A 19,915-nucleotide genomic window follows, 5' to 3' on the forward strand; every position below is an offset into this window, starting at 1 on the left:
CTCACGCCTGTCATGTTTATTGCCACAATAATCTGCATAACAAGCCTGAGAAGGCCTGCATGGGCAACACAACACAACACAACTGATTATAAATCACTGTTACACACTGGTGTACAGATAGGTGTCCTCGTGGGTGTACATTTCTCTGGCCGGTTGGCACATATGCAGCGGACAGCAACGATATCATGGAATGCTCTTTCATCAGTGGAAGAAAATATTTGGAGTCATCAGAAATCATCTTTGACAAGGCAGGGTATGCGACTAGGATTTATAATATATGACATGTTTGGAAAGGATCCTGTGACATGTCTCAAGAACTTGTTAGAAAATGTCCATGTGTCTTTAAGAAGTTGTGTCTTGCAAGGAGATTGACGTCTTGCAAGGAAATTTCTATATCTTCCATGGAACATATGTCTTGCATGAAAGTTGATATGTCTTGTAGGGAAGCTGATTTGTCTTGTAGGGAAGTTCATAAGATTGTAGGGAAGTTGATGTGTCTTGTAGGAGACTGATATGTCTTGTAAGGGAGTTGATGTGTCTTGTCACTTAGGGAAGCTAATATGTCTTATTGGGAAGTTGATATGCCTTATAAAAATCATCTGAATTGCATTATTTTTGATTGACAGATTCTTGCATCCCTACCAAGTCAGATTTAAAACAAAACACACAGCAAGAGAAATGTACACAAGACTCCTGGTTAACTGCTATGAAATGCAACACTTTTTATGCAGTTTTTATCCTACATACAGTAACTCCATCGTACATCACTGTATCTACATTGCACTTCAGTCAGAATCACAGCAACATTCATCTCTGATATGTCAGTTTTTCTGTCTTAAATCTCATAAATACAACAATTATGTCATCTGAATATTGCTTGCTTTTATCTTATCTCAGTCACAAGAAACAGCTGTCCTCGCCTGTCTCATACTGATATCAATTTTCATAGTGGTCAAATTTTTACACCCATTTTCAAAAATATACAGTCAAAACCTGCTGAAGCTGGTTCTTATCTATTGAAATGGAAGAATTCTTATTTGTTGTCGAGAAGTTTTCACTACAAAGTATCTCATTATTGTTATCAATCTATTCAATGAGCCATGGTTACATTCTTGCAGCTGGAAACGTAGCTAGGAATTCCTAGAAATGAAAACGAATCTATTTGCCATGTCATGGCTTTTGATAGCTTTTCCAGCTCTCAAACTAAAAGGCATGCTTTGGAGTTTGGACTTTGGAAGAACCACAATATATATATATATATATAAGGCCTGAACCCCCAGGGCTCGGAATTTGCAGAATAAGTTTTCAGATTGCAGAAACAAATATCAACAACTTGCAATCTGGAAAGCTCAGCATTTCTTAACATTTTTGTAACCACATAATTTGCAGAAAACAGAAATTAAGTTTTTGTGCTCAGTGCCCCCCTCCCCTTCTGCCAACTCACCAGGGCTCAAAATTTGCAGAATAAGTTTTCAGATTGCAGAAAAGGATATTAACAACTTGCATTCTAGAAATCTCAGTATCACTAATCACATATTGCATGCAGAAAACAAAAAGCTGTTTTAGCCCTGCCCCCCTCCCCCTTCTGCCAACTCACCAGACTGTTTGCACATTACCTCACCTGCTGCTGTGCCACGCAGCCCCGGGCTGCACCAGCTGCTGCCGACTACACACAAACTGCACTATCCACACAACAACACAAGGCACTGCAGGATCTATAACCTATTCTCACACACTCGTCACATCTTGGCAGTCTGGCATCCAAACCTATCATAGCCGCCGAGGCTCTTTCAGAACTGACAAGTCTCTTTCGCCCTCTACTCCAGACCTCTTTGCAAAGAGAACAAAAGAGACTGCCGCTATGATAGGTTTGGATAACGGAATAACATCCTGGAGACACCAGGAGACCAGAAAACCTGACAACTTTTAGAAGAATTCTCAAATAAACTCTCAAAACAAAGATCTGTTGAAAGGCATACTGTACAACATCTACATGTATTGTCTAACCTGACTTTTAACAAAAAATACAACAGTTAACAAACAAACACTGAGGAAAACTTGCCACTAGGATATGTTTAACAAAGAAATATAAAGTTCACTATAAAAAAAACACTGAATTCTTCTGACAACTCAAACTTTTACATTAACCTTCTCCCAGCTGACTAACCCTGTAAGTAATATAAAATTGGTGGCCAAATGGCTACTTTAGTGTGCTAAAGGTTAAGTGAGCTACTTTGAACTCAGACTATTGGAAAGTTTGAAGGTTCATACAGGAATCTTGATGTTGGAAGGCTGCAGTCGTTAAACCAATGAGAAGTCTTTACCAGAGCTGGCGGCCAATAGGAAATCGATGTAGAAAGGCTGCAGGTTACCCTGACCAATCAGAACTCTTCGTCGGAGCTGCCGGCCAGCAGCATGACTCGGTCCATACCCATTGTCTCCTCCGGCTGGGGCGGAAGAAAAACTGTCAGTAAACACAAACAAAGGTCTCCTCAAACACAAACAAATGTTACCTCACACGTGTGTCAAACTGGGATGTGAAGGTGGCATATTTTTTACAAAACAAGGCAATGGCAGTCTTCACCCCCTTCATGCAAAGTCAGAAACATGCACATACAGACTCACACACTTAAAAACAATACTTCACTGCCCAAGAAGACCACTCGGGGGCCGGTAAGATGTGGACAGGTGGACACTGAATACACAGGGACTTAATGCCTGTGTCAATGGGGAAAATTATCTAAGGGACCACCAAAAAGTGGTCTTATGTAGAGGTGGTCACTTGTACAAGTTTGACTTTAATACGGGTACTATATCCATGAGTGCTGTGTTTGTTTGTTTGTTTGCTTGTTTGTTTGTTGTGCTTACCCTTAGCTTCCTCTTCCTGCGGAACCTTCGCCGGCAGGCCTTCACGCCGTACACGAACCCCACGATGGCGATGGCACCGACCACGCCCGCCCCCACGGGGATCATGATGCTCAGGATGAACCGCGCCTCCTGCAGGAAAAACGGACGGAAAATCTGTCTTTTTCCATTTTATCTTCTGCATGTATAATGCAAATTCTGCATGACTTAGTGCCTCTCACTAGTAGGACTGTATTCTCCAAGCAGAGGTTTGGATCGGGGGGGGGAGGGGGGAATAGTTGTGGCCGGGATTTTTTTGCACTCTCCTCTCACCAAGAGGAACGTTAAAAATCCCAGACACTCCTACCCCACTCGACCGAAACCTCTGCTTGGAGAATAGTAGGACTGTAGCCACTGGACACATCCTTTGAAACTCTGGCAGGGTCAGTCTACCAAACGCCTGAAAAGAGGTCAGAAACTCTTTCCTCTACAGTGCAATTAGACTGTACAACAAGAAAATTAATGAGTACACAGGTTTTTAGCGTTACATACTTATACCTGGCCATTGTTATAGATTTTAACTGTTTAATGATTTTCTAAATGTTTTAAGCTTGCTTTAAATTAGTTGTGTTGATTGTGATATTAATATTTCTATGTGGTCAATATTGTAAACCATTCTGTATTGGAAGCACAAATATTAGTGTAATCTCAAGCCTGCGAGGTCCTTACTGAATAAAAACCATTAAAACCATAATTAATACTGAACTGTTTATCTTACTAACCACTGGTGAGTCAATGCAGAACTGAACCTTGTTGGCACACCAGGAAGAACTGTATCTGAGTAAGACAAGTGCAGGTAGAAGACCAGAAACCTTAGCTTGTACTTACATGAGACTTCAGCTTTTCTCTAATCTGGTCTCCAAATGACTTGTCCCCTGCAGGAACACAAACAGGTGTCAGTCTTGGTAACACCTTACAACACAGAATGATATATCTTTTATTGTCTTCACTTATCCAGACAATAGTCTTCTGAACAAGCAATTGTTATTGTATTTTTCTACAGTACCCAGTAAGAAGATTCAGTACATTTACACCCTGCACCACGACCATACTCAGCAGACATTTCCCTGTAAGTTTACTGTGACTGCATTTATGTTGGCGGGGATTTAATTTCACAGTTGGGAGAAAATAGAGTGTTGGTGATGGTTTTTAATTTGCAGTGAACTTAGGTCACCACGAAAACCGTGGCCATGAAACCATTTGAACATTTCCAGTGCTCCGTACCTCCTTCATCCTTGTCTCCCTCCGTGTTGTTGTCTTCCTTGGCTGAGACGGTCTTCGGTGCCTCCGTTGGCGTCAACTGCTGTTCCTTAGATGTTGCAGGTGTCTCCTCGGTGGCAGGTGCAGGTGTGGTCTCAGGTGTGGTCTCAGGTGTAGGTGTGGACTTGGTGGCAGAGGCAGGTGTGGACTTTGTCGTCGACTGCAGAAACGATTCCTTTGTGGGGGGCTGAAATCATTTTGAAAACAAACCTTCAAAATTAGCTGTTTCACCATAATTGTGAACAGTTACAAATGCATGGTTCCTGTTAGACAAGTTCCTTTTAATTTTTGTTAAAGATGGAAATAAAATGTGTTGCTGGTCCTGTGGTGATCACAGATCATGGACCTGGGAGTTTTGGTTTAAGTTTCTTAATTTGGTCGTAAAGTACTAAAAAGGACTAGATTTGTGTCCTGCTTACCTGAGTACTGGACATAGCAGTGCTGGTTTCCCACTTGAGCGTGGTGGTAGTCGGTTCCTTCCCTGTCCAAGTCTCCATTGTCTGACTGGTCCCGTACGTCTGACTCTCGGTTGTACCATAGCCCTCGGTACCTGTACTGTAACCCTCGGTTGTACCGTAGCCCTCGGTTCCTGTACCGAGGCTCATGGTAGGACCGGTGCCAATCGATTCCGTCGGGATGTCTGTAAAGTCAACTGGAAATTCTGTTGTGTTAGCTGGAAATTCTGTGTAGTTTGCCGGTACTGTCGTCGAGTTTACCGAAACATCTGTCGAGTTCGCTGTGAGTTCTGTCGAGTTCGCTAGCACGGCTGTCGAGTTGACTGAGATGGTTGTAGAGTTGTCTGCAGTTTGCTCCGACTGTCCTGTGGCGTTGGCTGTTGCCGTTGTGTTTTTGTCAGCCGTCATGTTGTTCTCCATCCCAGGGCTGACGGCAGTACCGTTCCCAACCAGCTCAGTAGAGTTCACGGCGGAGGTCACATCTGTGCTGTTGCCAGTTCCCGTGCCGTTGACGTGATCTACCGTGGCGTCTTCTGTCCCGTTTGTACCCACACTTGTGTCATTCCCAATGTCAGAGGCATTGTCCAACAGCTCACCATCAGTTGGAGTGGGTCCGGTGTAGTAGCTGTCTGTTGAGTTTTCCTCTGAGTAGCCGCCGGTCACAGTAAAGTCAGGAGTGACCTCTGTCCTTTCTGTTGTCAGGGGCAGCTTTGGAATGGAGGGCAGGGCCTGGCGGACTCTGATGTCACGAGTGTATGTTACCGTGGAGAACAGCATGAAAACAAAAAGGGTCGCCAGCAGAGTAGTGGCCATGATGAACCTCGTGGATGTCTGATGGACCTCAGAATGTTTCTCTGAAACAACGATTGAAAAAGAAATTAACATATAGATTTTAAAAAGTACCTCCAGGACCCGTCCCTCCATCCCGCGACTGAAAGTTGCTTGTTGGGACAGACAGAAGTTTCACCCCGTCCCCGTCCATCAAAAAAACTTAAACGTCATGACATGAAATAAATGAAAATGTATTTTTGTAAGCTGAAGATGACAGATTGAACATTGAAAATTAGCCCTCAGGTTTTGACAGGAAAACAGCACTGATTGGAGTGAAGGCAGAATCAACGGATGCTTCATATATCCAGTGACCAGGAAGTCTAAACACATGACATCATGCGGTACTGATAAAAACTGGTGTGTTATGCCAGAGAGTGCTTATGTTTAATATGATGGCTGACCAAGTTAGATGCTGATGTAGATAAGATAGCATGCAGCAAATATCCTTAGTAAAGGCAGCGAGTTTGCTACATATAACGTTACAGGCCTCAGTTGACAACAATACCGACAAGAAGTCTTCGCACCCAAGGAGGTCGGGGCAGATTTGTCTTTTTTTTTTCTATCCCTTTTTTCCCTCTTTCTGCTCAGCGTAGATGACATAGAAACCACACGTCTGCTTGGAGATCAAAGATCAAGGAACCTTACACACACTTCTGACCAGCTGGCCTCCCAGCCCTGTCTTGACAAATTTCTGACGTTGTTTCTCTCCTACAGAGGAGACTGGTACAGACTGCAACCTTATCGTTTAATACCCCGGGAAACCTGACTGCGTGCCATGGGGTAATTATAACGGTGCAGGAAACATGTTCACACACCTGTATGGGGGGAGGGGGGTTCTGTTTACAGTACAGGTCCCGCTACAAACAAACAAGCCTATTCTATGTATTCTACTAGCCTATTCTTTTCCGTCTTATACCACAAGTCTGGCTCTATATTCGTACCTTCGCCTATCGCCATAATTCAACGCTAGACATTTGACTTGGCCTTAGTAAGAAACCGTTCGCATCGAAAGTAACGGGCCGGTTTCACACATGTAGTCAAGACTAAATTACGTACACAACGTTCACTCGATTGTATACAGCTGATATAAGGTATGAAGTGCCCAGACTGTTAGGTTTTATAGATGTTATTTCCCAAATTCTGCCTATATCGGGAGGGAAAAAGAGTCGCCACGTACCTGGGACCGTCCGTGCCACCTGTGCTGATATCGATCACGGAACTGCGTGACGTGTCGCATGACGCAATCAGGTCGTACCATCACACTGATGGGGGTGGAATTTGCTGTTCGGTTTTTATATGTTCTTTATAATATGCCAAAATAATAATTTAAAAAAACATAATTTTTAACATGGTTGATGACTTATTTCTAATTATATATTGATGCACACATCATGACCCAATCGTATCAAAATATTAACCTCTTGACATCCGAAAAATGGAATTGGCCAAATATTGACGGCGGCATAATGATAAGAAATCCGAATGACAGCATAATTTTCAGGTGTTTTCCTTTTTTTTTATTTCATATTTTGATAAAACTACAATCAATATATTTATATAAAGGAATGAGCCGACTTTGTCTGAGAAATTTTGTTTAGTTTGACATATCACGGAGGGTCTGTCTGAATTTTGCGGTTTGATGCGCTTACAGTAATCATCAAAGTGTCTGAGCGTGCACATGTTTTTGTCAGCAGTAGTTCGGTTGTAAATAGTCCTGTTTTGTCCACCCCGCGTAGCTCAGAGGTCTGTGACATGGCAGAGCAACAGGAGGACTATCCCTCGGAGATCCACGGCGGGCTGGTGGCGTTCAGCGACTCCCTGAAGTCGGTGGAGGAGGTGTTCAAACCTCTCCTACAGATGGCTCTGGAGGACGTGGAAAAGGTGCATAGAATTCATATGTATCATAATTTTGAGGACCGTCTGATACTGAATCTCTCAGCAGTCATACGGTTTCTCTGTATGGGGAGATGCGAGATGAAGACGTAAGAAAAATAGGCCGCACCATGCATCTGCTTGGAGAGAGTGTGATGACCTGTATCTCCAAGCAGATGTTAGGAGGCAAAATCAAAGCTGCTAGTTTTTGTGTCAAAAAGAGAGGTGTTTGGACAAATATGGGCAGCAAAGAAAACGTAAACATTTAGCCTCACCCAACATCTGCTTGAAAAATATGCCCTGCCAAGTGCAAAAGCAAAACATGAATCTTGTGTTGGAAAACTTAGTATGGAAAACTTATGTAACATTAATTAACAGCTGAGTGTTGGGGATGGGACCAGCTACAGGGAATGTAACAGTGTGGCTCAACTGGACCTTTCAGCCTTGTAGTAAGTGTGTTGGGTTTGTGTGCTCAGGGGGCTGTACTACTCGCCCTGTGCATTTCAATAACATTACAGATGTTTGGGATGCCTCTGCTATCCAACATGGCATTAGCCTGCCTGTCAGACCTGCATTAGATGATTAGTATGAATTACATAAACTGTGTATCAATAACTAGTACAATGTATCAATGCACTGTCTGTCAGATCTGCATTAGATTATTACGTTAATTGTGTATCAATGCGCTGATCAAACAGTCGTTGTTGGTGGGTTTGTATGAGGTTTTTGACCCAAACTGAATACATGTAAAATGTGAGTGATTTTACGAAGTAATGCAACCTTGCATTTTTACCCCATCCTCCAGCTGGAGTCTCTGGACCAGGCCAAGCTTCACCTGACGGCCGTCTACGCCATCAACTCTCTCTTCTGGAGTAAGTTTCTCAAGTCCCCTGTCATACCAGGATTTGTCAATCTGGATGCACAGGATTGATCCTGATTTGCAAATCCTGGTATGATATGAACAGGGTCTAACCTTAGTACTGTACCACATCTAAATTGACTAACAATGAAGATTTTAATGTTATGAACTTATAAAATACAATCTTACCTCTCAAGATCACCATCGTCTAATGTGCAATTTGCAATCTTAAAAAAAGAGATCATTACAAACATTTGTATTTTATAAGTTCATAACATTAAAATCTTCATTGTTAGTCAATTTTCATTCATGATGTTGGTTGTAAACTTATGTCCATCAGCATGTACTATGAAGTGTGCTGGAAAACTTTATGAAGTTGTTGCTTAGTGTCTGTAATGTTGTTTGTACCCATAACACTTTGTTAAGTTTTCAGCACATTTTCACTTTTCCCTCTCAGTTTACCTGACCACACAAGGGATCGACCCCAAGGACCATCCAATCAAGAACGAGCTCGTAAGTAGGACACCTTTCAATCAAACTGTCAGCTATCTCTTTATACTGTGGAGATTATACACAGAATTTAACAGCATTGCACTGATAATGACTACAATAGATAATCATAATAGAAGTCTCTCCAGGTGATTAGTAAAAATATCTAATACATCCACCAATAGTAATGGCATGATGTAATGAAACAATGAGCAGATACACTGATTTTTACTGGTCAGTAAAATCTACTGTATGAAGTTCTACACAAATTATAACATCCCCTCATGATACATAGTTATGGATGAAAGAGTTTCTAGGAGACCCAGTCCTGGGAGCTTAAAACTAACCTGATATCCAAACCTATAATAGCTGCGAGTCTCTTTCATCCTCTCCGTAAATATGATGAAAGAAACTCGGCAGCTAGAATAGGTCTGGATCCCGGGTTAGTTCAAGGGGTCCACAGACTCTGAGCTAAAGCTGATTATTTTTTAAACATTCTCTTCTGCTGTCACCTCCTCACCCTGCAGGACAGAATACGCAGCTACATGAACCGAGTCAAGGAGATAGAAGATAAGAGGAAAGGTGGGTATGGTCACAATTACATCTACAGTAGAGTGCACCTTGTCTTGTTTGATCCAGTTTGCATGATTTATGTGAAAATGTTTTACATCCTTGTCGTAAATGATAGAACTTGACATACTTGTTTCTACATGTGATTTTTCTATTTGAATTTCCAGCTGCTAAAGTGGACAAGGCTGCCGCTAAGAGAATAGTGAAGAGTGCCCTCTGGGAGCCATCCAAGCAGTCAGCAGGTACGGTACCAGCTTTCGCTAAAAGTTTTGTGTATAAATGTAATGATATATGTTGATTATTAGGACTTAAATGATGTAACTTGTATCTCCGTTATGTTTCGTCTGACCCTTACCTCTTCCCTCAAGACGTCAATGAGAAGCAGCCTTCAGGCTGACTTGAGCTCCTCATGAATAAACAAAGGTTCAAGCAAACAAACAAGCGAAAACAGTATATCTAATTTACTTTTATATGATACATGTATGTCATCAATGATCATGTAGGTCCCAAAGTAGGCAGTACAGTTATGTTTTTGTGTGTCTTCCAGGGTCTCAGGACAGGCAGACGTCGGGGAAGAGGAAACAACAGGACAGAGCCGGGCCGCAGACCAAGAAGAAAAGGGACTTAACAGGAGCAGAGACTGAACACAGACACTGAACATGGACTTGACTTAACACAGGCTGAACACAAAGACTCAACATAGACAGGCTAGAATACATGTGAACAGAAGCTATACATAAAATTTTCTTTGAAAGGCCGCTGCAACTGAGACTCTCATTTCGGCTGGCAGGTCCAGGGACTTATATTACTCTCTGTCATCAGGAAACTTTCACCATGCCCCCTCCCCAAATTATAATTTATCGACCTGGAGTCCAAACCCACCGGTGTGAGCAAGTTGTTTGTTTGTTTGTTTCAACCTTCCAGGCTTTGACTGTTGCCCATTTGGACACTACTGTAAATTTACAGTGACTTCATGTTATGCTGTTGGTTGTATTTAAGCATTTGATGGCTTGGGGAGGCCAGCGGTGTGTTTGAACTGTACGGACCGTACCATTTGATGGCTTGGGGAGGCCAGGGGTGTGTTTAAACTGTACGGACCGTACCATTTGATGGCTTGGGGAGGCCAGGGGTGTGTTTGAACTGTACGGACCGTAAGAACCAGAGAGAGAGAGCAGACGTTGTCACATGTCAGTTTTATCGAAGTATTTTATTAGAATTCTGTACATTTTTTAATAGACTCCATACAGCACTACTGGCTTAGTAAATGCTAGTATTGGTTTTAAGTCTATGTTATTAGTTTATTGTTTCCACTGATCACCGTGTCCTAGTGAAGAACCCTTAGCCTGGAATCCAAACCTATTATAGCTCCGGAGTCTCTCTCCGCAAATATTTGCGGAGAGAGACTCCGGAGCTATGATAGGTTTGGATTCCAGGCTATAGAAACCTCACATTACTCTAACAGTTAATTATGTACGTTGCATTCCAGTATTATGGCATCTCACTAAAAAATTTTTATAGAGTATTTTTTCCATACTGCATAATTTTGGTCATAAGTTTATTTTTGAAACAGCAGGAATCATTTCTTCACTTTATAACCATGATTTTCACCACTACATCTACACATTTGCTAGTTCATGTCCAAAATACATTCTTTTAAAATTGTTATCTACATTTGGACATTCACTGTCTCTTGTAGTTACTTCTAGTTGCAGCATTTTTTCTGAGGGACTTAATTATGCTAAAATCATTTCATCCTGGGAATGTGTTACCATGGCAACAGATGTAAAGGTACAATTGTGTACACATTTCATAAAATACCAGTTAATTCATGAAAGGCATGTACATACATACACTGGCAATTTGAAATTGATGGTAAAAGACAACCTAGTTTCGACTGGACCAATTGACGTGTAGAAAATACATGTTCAGCAACAACTTTAGTTTCAAATCACCAGTGACTTTACAAGATTTGTTCTACACTCAACTCTAGCCTACTAGCAGGCTCTACGAGTCTGGCTTTTTCGGGGCTTATAATGTGCTTTTTTTTCTTAAGGCATCAGTTCTAACAAGGAGGTTAAAAATCCTTTGTTCTAATTGCACTTGGTTTCCTGTGAGCCTCCTTCGTAGAACTAATATCCCATCAGGTAAAGCCAGACTCATGGAGCCTTCCATGTACCACAGCAATGACACTGCACTAGCCTCTACCAGGCTCCACAGACCTAGGTAGCAAACTGTGCTCTACGGTCGGATAACTCCTCTGGCATGTTATCTGTCTATTTGGCCTATTTCAACTCTTTCCAAGAACCTGTGGAGCCTGGTAGAGGCTAATACCGCACATAAACTAGGCTACTAAAATGTCTGATGTTCAGTCCTCGTACGTGAGGCACAGTCGAGCGGGACTTCCCGTCCTGTCCCCGTTGCTGATTCTCTCTGCCGGCTTCACGGGGCTGGGCGCGTACATCTGCTGTATGTCGCCCCAGGCCAGCCCGTTCCCGTCCATCCACGGCACCAGCGTGTCAGCCCGCGCCCTCACCACCCGTAGCAGGGTGAGCACGTCGTCCTCCGCTGTGTGCGCGCTCCTGGGGGCCCGGCTCACGTACCGGAGGTACAGGCTCTCCAGGCTGAGGGACGCGCGCTTGGAGGGCACATCCCCAACCCTACCGGCTCTGTCTGTCCCCCTGTCCCACCCAGAGGGCACATCCCCAACCCTACCGGCTGTGTCTGTCCCCCTGTCCCAGCCAGAGGGCACATCCCCAACCCTACCAGCCCTGTCTGTCCCCCTGTCCCACCCAGAGGGCACATCCCCAACCCTACCGGCTGTGTCTGTCCCCCTGTCCCAGCCAGAGGGCACATCCCTGACCCTACCGGCTCTGTCTGTCCCCCTGTCCCAGCCAGAGGGCACATCCCCAGCCCTACCGGCCCTGTCTGTCCCCCTGTCCCAGCCAGAGGGCACATCCCCAACCATACCGGCCCTGTCTGTCCCCCTGTCCCAGCCAGAGGGCACATCCCCAACCCTACCGGCACTGTCTATCCCTCTGTCCCAGCCAGAGGGCACATCCCCAACCCTACCGGCCCTGTCTGTCCCCCTGTCCCAGCCAGAGGGCACAGTTGTTACGTTCCTTAATTTACTAGTAGATGAACCTGGGGTAAAATCGTTATGTTGGCCAAGGCAGCTGTCATGGGCCAAGGCAGTACCCTCCCCGGGAGCTGGAGAAACGTGACAGTTTTGCCTCTCTACATCTGCTTGGAGACTATAACCGTTCCCGTCCTCGGTCTCCCTGAAGGCGAGGAGAGAGTCGCAGAAGCGCAGCCCCTCGGGCAGCCTCGCGTTCAGCTTCAGCAGCTCGGTCTTCAGCAGCGGGAAGTCGAACCTGAGCCCGTTGTGCGCCACCAGGGCGACGGGCGGGGGCTGGCGGTGCAGGAACGCGCACACCGCCGCCGCCAGGTGCGTGTCCAGCGCGGGCTTCTCGCTCTCCGACAGGTTCTCGTTGGTGAGGCCGGTGAGCTCGCAGACCGGGCCGGGGATGGGCTTGTTGGGGTACACGGCTAGTAGGAGCTGGAGGGGAAGGAACCATGGATTTAGTAACACTACTGAGAAGAAATGAGAGAAGATATGAGCAAGGACTTTACAAGAGTGACCAGAAAAACATGATGATATACAAGGCTCTCCTGCTACTAGTAAGTTTGTTTTTTTAGAAACAGCAGACGAAAAAGGTTCGCAAACTATATCTAATCTAATTTTCACAGCACACATGCACAGAGCCGGCCTAAGGAAGAGCACAATTGAGGTAATCACCAAGCAAAGACAAAACCTTTAGGATCCTTTAGCCTAGATGCCAGACTGTTTCCAGGGCCTAAACATGCTAACTCCTTGGCTCCTGGGCCAACATTCCCCGAGTTAGACCCAGAGAAACGTAAATACAGTACATGAACAAGGAGGTTATATAGATATAACCTCCTTGACATGAACAATAGCGATCGAGGGTCTGGCTGCTCTGGCATCCAGACTTCAGAACACTGTGACCACATCTAGCAGAAAACAGACATTTAAACAAGTACAAGGGCACAACCACACCTTGTCCATGACCCTGGGCAGGCGGCGGTCCGGGTTGAGGAGGGCGGAGCGGTGCAGGGCCGCCAGACTCAGCTCTGTGATCTTCGGCCGGGCAGACGCCTCGCACGACGTCGCCTCCAGGTCCAGGAACACGAACGAGCGGATCGGATCCATGGCTGGAATCTGTAGGGCAGCCTCCAGGGGCCTTTCTACGAAGGACGGATCGTAGAATTCGGCAAAAAAAGGAAGAATTGGCCAGGAGAGATGTTGCTTGTTGAGAGTCAGTCCACGGTGACGGTCAAATATTTCACCCGGGTACCCGCGCCTCCAAATAAAACCCTCTCTCTGGTGCCCAAACTTCCCTGGCAAATATTCTCCCTATAGCTAGCGTAGTTAGTCTGGTAGAGACTAGGTAGAGTAGGGAATCGGCAGGAATGTCAGGTTTTATCAGCTGGACACCAGTGTTTCCCCGCGCCGACAAGCCGGGCAAGTCTGGGCTTGTTTTGGTAGGGAAACACCGTGACGTCATAGGGAACAGGACTTCCGGGTTTCCCCTTCCCAGCATGCTCTCGCGATAACAGCTGACGTCTTACTGCCACTTTATATTACGTATAGTGTAAAATACTGCTCAGGTCACACGAATTAATGCTTATAAATTTAGCTTGTTACCTTTTCCATGTATAAATAAATAGATGAAACGTTACAAGAACTGAAGGAAATGTAACACAACGGTTACTAGCAACAGTGCAAAAAGTTTGGAAACTTTTAAAGTTATCAACTAGATTAGACCTGGAACTAGCTGGTTTCAAGTTCCAAGAATTGTTTTTGTTTTGAGTGGGGGGCAAAGTCATTTTAAAACCTTTAACTATCCATACATTCCTTACAACCAATACTTTCTTACACTCTCACACGCTCCTCTTGTGTAAAACCGACAACTACTAACACTACAGGGCGACCGTATTTAGGGATGACGAAATACACTTTTTTTAGATTAACTTGTGTCCCATGCCACACACACAGAACAGCAAGTATAATATAATCAATTAATCTTATCAATTAACATGACACAGTTAGACACACACAGAACAGAAAGTATAATCTTCCCAGCACCTTTTATTATCATTTCTCCTTTCTAAACCAATGTTATAAATATAATTATCCTAATAATTATCATCCTCCAGTATTGCCAAGACAATTTTGTACAAAAATAACCTACGCTGCGGCAACAAACAGCAAAGGTATTTCTAGGTGTAAAGTTGCTGAATTCTGCATTACATTTACAAATTCTTAAAAAGTCGTTACAAAAATTCATTATAATCCCAACATTCCTAGATACAAAATGTGTCCCAAGACTCTGATACAAACGTTATCCTTGAATTCTACCCACCGGGACATGACGAGACAAACACCTGAGTTTAAAGACTCTCAGAAAATGTTGTTAAAAAGCAAAACAACAGGTAATACCATGTAATACATTCAACTATGGACATGAAAAAATGTTTGTCTAAATTGTCAAAAGACTTCAATAAAGCAACAACATTTTGCATCCAATTGGCGAGTGATATTTGAAGTAGTCCTCCACCCTTTACAGTTTTTCTGAGAAAGTTACATCCCTGCAATCGAATAAATAAGATTACAGACGGACGTAACAATGTGTTGCTATGAATAGCAAGAATTCCTGACAGGTAGTTATCATTGCCCAGCCTTGCTTGTCAAAAGATATAATGGGCAAATGTTTCTGCAATTTATCAATTTAATATGTAGTTTTAGAATTGCTCGCTACAATCGCCCACATCTGAGACTACAATATCAGCAGTTCACTCAGATTCATTGTTAGTATTTGTATCCTTTTGCTCATTTCACACTTAAAAATATAAAACATGTGTCTCGTATCTTTGCAAGCCGTCTGTAAAAGTACATGTAGGTAACACATGGTAACAAAACAACCATGCCCAACAAAGTACAAAAACGCTATGGACATGTCACCATTAATAAATTCCCTTTTCACCTGTTTTATCCACAGAGCTATTCTCCATCATAAATACAATTATGTACAAAACCAACTCCTCCATAAATATCTACCTTACTGCAGCTTTAAGCGTCAACGTTATTTCCATATACCGTAAATTCAGTTACTTTTGCAGTGGTTTTATTTCACGATAGGAGGGAATAGGAGGTTTTCGCAGTGTTTTGAATACGTGGTTGAAACAGTAGTACAGTAGACTAGTCATACAAGGGAGACAAATTTGCAGTGTGGTGAATTTGCAGTAGAGAGGTCACAGCGAAAATAAAACCACAGCAAAAGTTGGAAGATTTATGGTAGCAAGGCTGCTGGTCCCTGCACCGATACTGTAATACTTACACTCCTGTCATGGCAGCCTTGTCTCTCACTTAAGGTCATAGGGCAAGGGTCATAGGGCAAGGGTCAAAACATAAATTCCCACATGGTTCATAGGGCACGGGTCAAAACAAAGTCCCACATGGTTCAAGACTGCACAGTTCAGGGCTAACTTCACTGGCATTTCAGAATCCCTGCATTTATGTCAAGCAGATGTTGGGGGTTGCCAAATCGTTATGTTTGCCTAGCTGGGAGGCAGTTAGATACAGAAAAGGGCAGCTGGAAAAACAACAATTTAGCTTCCCCCAACCTCTGCTTGGAGACTAGCATTCATGTACAAAACACAGCTGGTCATGGCCAAGTTAAGGGCAGAACTGCACAAATATTTAAAAAAAATATGTCATGTTACTTTCCAGGTATCTGCTATTGTACCTGTACCTCTTTGTCCCTTTAACTGTCACACCTGCATCTCAGGTGTTCAATTGGAAGACTTGTAAGATTACTAAAGTCAATTTTGGCCCATGAATTGTGTGTTCTGAATTTGCTATCATTGCTATACTGTGTATCGTGTAACACACTGGGTCATGTAGACTTCCGGGAATCTTTCTCTGCAGCTCTTTTCTGCATCATTATATACAACGTAGGCACTTGTTGCATTAAACAGGCTAGACTGTGCTATAGTTATCTGACATGTGCTAGTTTTCTAGCATGTGCTAGTTATCTAGCCTGTGCTATAGTAGTAGTTGACTAGCCTGTGCTAGTTATTGCATAGTTAGTCTGAAGGCACTGGTGTGAGAATCGTCATCATATACATGTCCTTTTCCTATTGTATCAAGTCTCAGAGTACTGTACAGGGTAGCTAAGACTGTGTACTTCTTTATCCTAGGCACTTAACATCATCTAAGGCAAGAGTCATGGTCATTTACTCCCGGAAAGGCATTTCTTGCTTGCCATGTTCTATAGTAGGGGTTATAGACTCAGAGGAAGGCACTTGTTGGGAATCTGTTCTATACACTAGTCTTGTTGCATTGGTCCATGAAGGCTATACATCTAAGTAATAAGTTACACAAGGTAATAGCAACTGGATGGATTTTGGAAACGGTCAGACATTTCAGACAGCATCTGCTATCTTTAGTCAGTAACTAGTCTTCAGTCGCTGATGAAAGACTGAGGATGAGGTCTGTAATGACTCTGACTGTTACCAAAATCTATCCTTGTGTAACTTGTTGCATTGCATTGTCCGTGTCATTTGCGTTTCCTTGCACAGTTCTCAGAAGAGGTCTCGTGATGGCCTCACTGCAATGGGAGCATGGAGCAATTACAAAATACTGGCCTTTCAACCTCCTTGCCAAGGGTGCATCCATGCTCCCCATCAGTATTGCTTATGTCAATGGAAGGGGGAGGGGGGCATAGCTAACCTGTGGCATGCTGAGCTACCTGTAGCAATCTGTAGGAGTAGGGTGGCTTGTAGCATGCTAAGGGTTAAATTGCTCTCGACCTCCTTTTTTTAGAGGCCACCTTGTGCAGTACATTGCTGGGTTAACACCGACATTAAAAACCTCCAGCCTGTTGAATATCTAATTTGCATATCAGTGAGAAGCCTCCCTGTCCCCCTGCAGACTGCCCTGGGCTGGAGAGCGTGCAGACTGCCCCGGGCTGGAGAAGTACCCAGAAGCCCCTGCAGGCTCCGCGGCTCCCTGAGATGTGGCGCAGACCGGGGCGGGCTACAGCAGGATCACTTCCTGTCGGGGCACAGAGGAAAACGGGTGGTTATAATAATTGTTATACATCCAACATCTTCTCCCTCCAGAAACGGGGGGCAAGAAAAATTAAGCAATTCATAGCCTTTATCTAAAATTGATGGCCTGTTTTGCTATAGTATAGGGCTTCTTTACAATGTAATGTTGCCTGTAAACAAACCACCTTGTGAAGTTGTTAGCACAGTCCATCGCAGTGTTGAACTGCTGACTCCTGTATGTTTAGTGAGTGAACACCGTGGATGATGCATGTTACCAGGGTGGCTCAGTAAAGACTAAAGGCTATTGTAGAAGGCTGAAAACTTAGCATGTACATTGTTTGATAACAGGTCTTTAATGGTCACATACTAGTAGCTATTTTAATATCTTAACTCTTGAGTGTTTCACAGGATTTTAAGACTAATTTTCCATAGACCAAAAGGAATGAAACATGGCACAGTTATCAGGTATCAAAAAGCTTATAACTGTGCCATGCCTCTTAGTTGCTGGAAAATCAGCATTCCAAAAGTTTAAATGAAGACAAAAAGTCTTCAGAATCCTGATGACTCCGCTGTCACGTGTAGAAGTGACACTGTTACTGTCCTAAGTTCAGAACTGGAAATATGTGAATTTATGAATCTCAGCCTCCTACAACAACCTGCAGTGGTTCATGTGAAACCTTTACTGCGCAGCCCTGGTAATGTTAGTAGTAAGTTCCCTCCACCATCGTGTTGGAACAGGTGAAACCTCTACCTGGGCTTATCTACACCCGGCTCCCCTTCCCCACCAGCCTGCAGGGAGGAAAGGCCTGGTTCAGCTCTGTCTGTGCAATGGGTTTTTTCATCTTCATGTATCCTGTTCTGTGCAATGGTGTGCTGTTTTCTATCTATCCTGTTCTGTGCAATGGGGTGCTGTTTTCTATCTATCCTGTTCTGTGCAATGGGGTGCTGTTTTCTATCTATCCTGTTCTGTGCAATGGTGTGCTGTTTTCTATCTATCCTGTTCTGTGCAATGTTGTGCTGTTTTCTATCTATCCTGTTCTGTTCTGTGCAATGGGTTTTCTGTCTATGCTGTTCTGTGCAATAGTGTTTTCTATCTATCCTGTTCTGTGCAATGGGTTTTCTGTCTATCTGTCCTGTTCTGTGCAATGGGTTTTCTGTCTATGCTGTTCTGTGCAAAGTTGTGATGTTTTCTATCTATAGTACTACAAGGGACCACAGTGGGTTGTGTGCAACATGAGTGGCCGGTGTGGGTTGTGCTTGTTACAATACCAAATATTACAATATTTCCAAATTTCGTGCGTGGAAAGTAAGAGTTTAGTTTGTGCCCTGTGTCAGCAGTGATGTGCCATGTGCAGCAGGTACAGGTTTGTGAGCAAAGCGATTTATTGACAAGACATAAAAGCGCCAAACCAGCTCTTCCAACCTCACTGTAAACAACTACAAACTATCAATAGAACTTATCACTCTAAACAAGGTACAGGACCAATTTATTATTTGACAAGAATTACTCTAAAAGACAAAGAAGCCAAATGATCTGTGCCGACTAACGGTCTGTTCAAGAAACAGTTAAAGACACGATTACAAATTCCTTGTTTGTTTTGTTACTTTTTTTTCAACTGGACTTGTATGTCACCTTTGTAATTATAAATTCAAATCTGTTGCTATTGTGATTTTATGAGCAAAGCATTCATATAAGCACTCTGTGCTTCTTGTCCAATGCCCGTTACATGCAGGGCTTGAAATTCATTTTTGGAAATAGGTGCACTGGTGCACCCAACCAAAAAAATTAGGTGCACCACATAAAATAAAGTTGAATGTCAGCAAATAAAAAGTTTGACGCTACTGCCTCTCTTAAGAACTTCAATCTGTAATTCTATCCAGGTTTCAAATCTCAACCAAGCAATGCATCAAATAAAGTACAACAAAAGGTTATATTGCTTTTTCTGATACATTTCAAGAAGTATTCTGTATGCTAGTGTATAAGAGAACCGTTACCCTATAGAGTACAAAAATATCTAGGTGCACTGGTGCAACCACAGTCAAAAATTAGGTGCACAGCTCCAATTTTGGGTGCACACAGGTGCACATGCACCCACTATTTCGAGCCCTGACATGTGTACATGTATATGTGAAATAAACGAATCCCCTGTCCTCACGTCCACACTGTAGTCGTAGTAGCCCTCCTCTGCCTGGTACTCGTGAGACACGCTCCTCCCCCTGCGGTGGGGGTCCCGCTCATGCAGACTCCCGTTCTGGGAACAGCAGAAAACACAGCTGATATTAACCTTCAGTCTGCTAAGGCAGCCGTTTGGCACCGGTTAAGGATTGAGAAGCAGGGAGAGGGTTAAAGGTCGTAGAAAGTAGTTAGACGTCTACATTGAGACATTAGGAAATGATCAAGTCAAGTCAAGTCAAAGCCTTTATTTTCCCTCGAAGTGCTTGTTCGGCCACATGGCCGCTTTTCAACAAGGTCGAAGTGAAGTGGAGGGGCAGGAGTCACCGATAAAGAGTACAAAAATAAACTTAACATAAACTTTACGTTACT

General features: G+C 43.5%; 4 protein-coding genes across 4 annotated transcripts in view; 1 reads left to right on the plus strand and 3 right to left on the minus strand.

The window, feature by feature from the left end:
• Nucleotide 1: 1 nt before the first annotated feature.
• LOC136434083 (uncharacterized) lies at nucleotides 2–6,738 on the minus strand. The gene is made up of 6 exons (XM_066426806.1): nucleotides 6,628–6,738; nucleotides 4,584–5,473; nucleotides 4,129–4,351; nucleotides 3,733–3,779; nucleotides 2,869–2,997; nucleotides 2–2,447 (listed from the first exon to the last, which is right to left on the minus strand). Exons 2-6 carry the CDS (start codon nucleotides 5,430–5,432, stop codon nucleotides 2,382–2,384), a joined length of 1,314 nt encoding a protein of 437 aa, XP_066282903.1. The 5' UTR covers nucleotides 5,433–5,473; nucleotides 6,628–6,738; the 3' UTR covers nucleotides 2–2,381.
• A 344-nt stretch (nucleotides 6,739–7,082) lies between these two features.
• LOC136434087 (nuclear nucleic acid-binding protein C1D-like) lies at nucleotides 7,083–10,909 on the plus strand. Its single transcript, XM_066426812.1, has 6 exons — nucleotides 7,083–7,331; nucleotides 8,128–8,194; nucleotides 8,639–8,694; nucleotides 9,198–9,252; nucleotides 9,408–9,482; nucleotides 9,788–10,909. The coding sequence occupies exons 1-6, from the start codon at nucleotides 7,203–7,205 to the stop codon at nucleotides 9,895–9,897; spliced, it is 492 nt and encodes a 163-aa protein (XP_066282909.1). The 5' UTR covers nucleotides 7,083–7,202; the 3' UTR covers nucleotides 9,898–10,909.
• A 385-nt stretch (nucleotides 10,910–11,294) lies between these two features.
• Nucleotides 11,295–13,602, minus strand: LOC136434082 (uncharacterized). The gene is made up of 2 exons (XM_066426805.1): nucleotides 13,316–13,602; nucleotides 11,295–12,796 (listed from the first exon to the last, which is right to left on the minus strand). Exons 1-2 carry the CDS (start codon nucleotides 13,466–13,468, stop codon nucleotides 11,606–11,608), a joined length of 1,344 nt encoding a protein of 447 aa, XP_066282902.1. The 5' UTR covers nucleotides 13,469–13,602; the 3' UTR covers nucleotides 11,295–11,605.
• Nucleotides 13,603–14,389: 787 nt separating this feature from the next.
• LOC136432085 (uncharacterized) overlaps nucleotides 14,390–19,915 on the minus strand; it is a 40,431-nt gene continuing 34,905 nt past the window's right edge. Inside the window, exons 22-24 of the mRNA XM_066423105.1 lie at nucleotides 19,527–19,622; nucleotides 18,122–18,159; nucleotides 14,390–17,374 (exon numbers count right to left, since the gene is read on the minus strand). Coding sequence (XP_066279202.1) covers nucleotides 17,368–17,374; nucleotides 18,122–18,159; nucleotides 19,527–19,622 — 141 coding nt within the window. The 3' untranslated portion in view covers nucleotides 14,390–17,367. The remainder of the gene's footprint in view (nucleotides 17,375–18,121; nucleotides 18,160–19,526; nucleotides 19,623–19,915) is intronic.

Source organism: Branchiostoma lanceolatum, chromosome 4, assembly GCF_035083965.1.
Source record: "Branchiostoma lanceolatum isolate klBraLanc5 chromosome 4, klBraLanc5.hap2, whole genome shotgun sequence".
Lineage (NCBI taxonomy): Eukaryota > Metazoa > Chordata > Leptocardii > Amphioxiformes > Branchiostomatidae > Branchiostoma > Branchiostoma lanceolatum.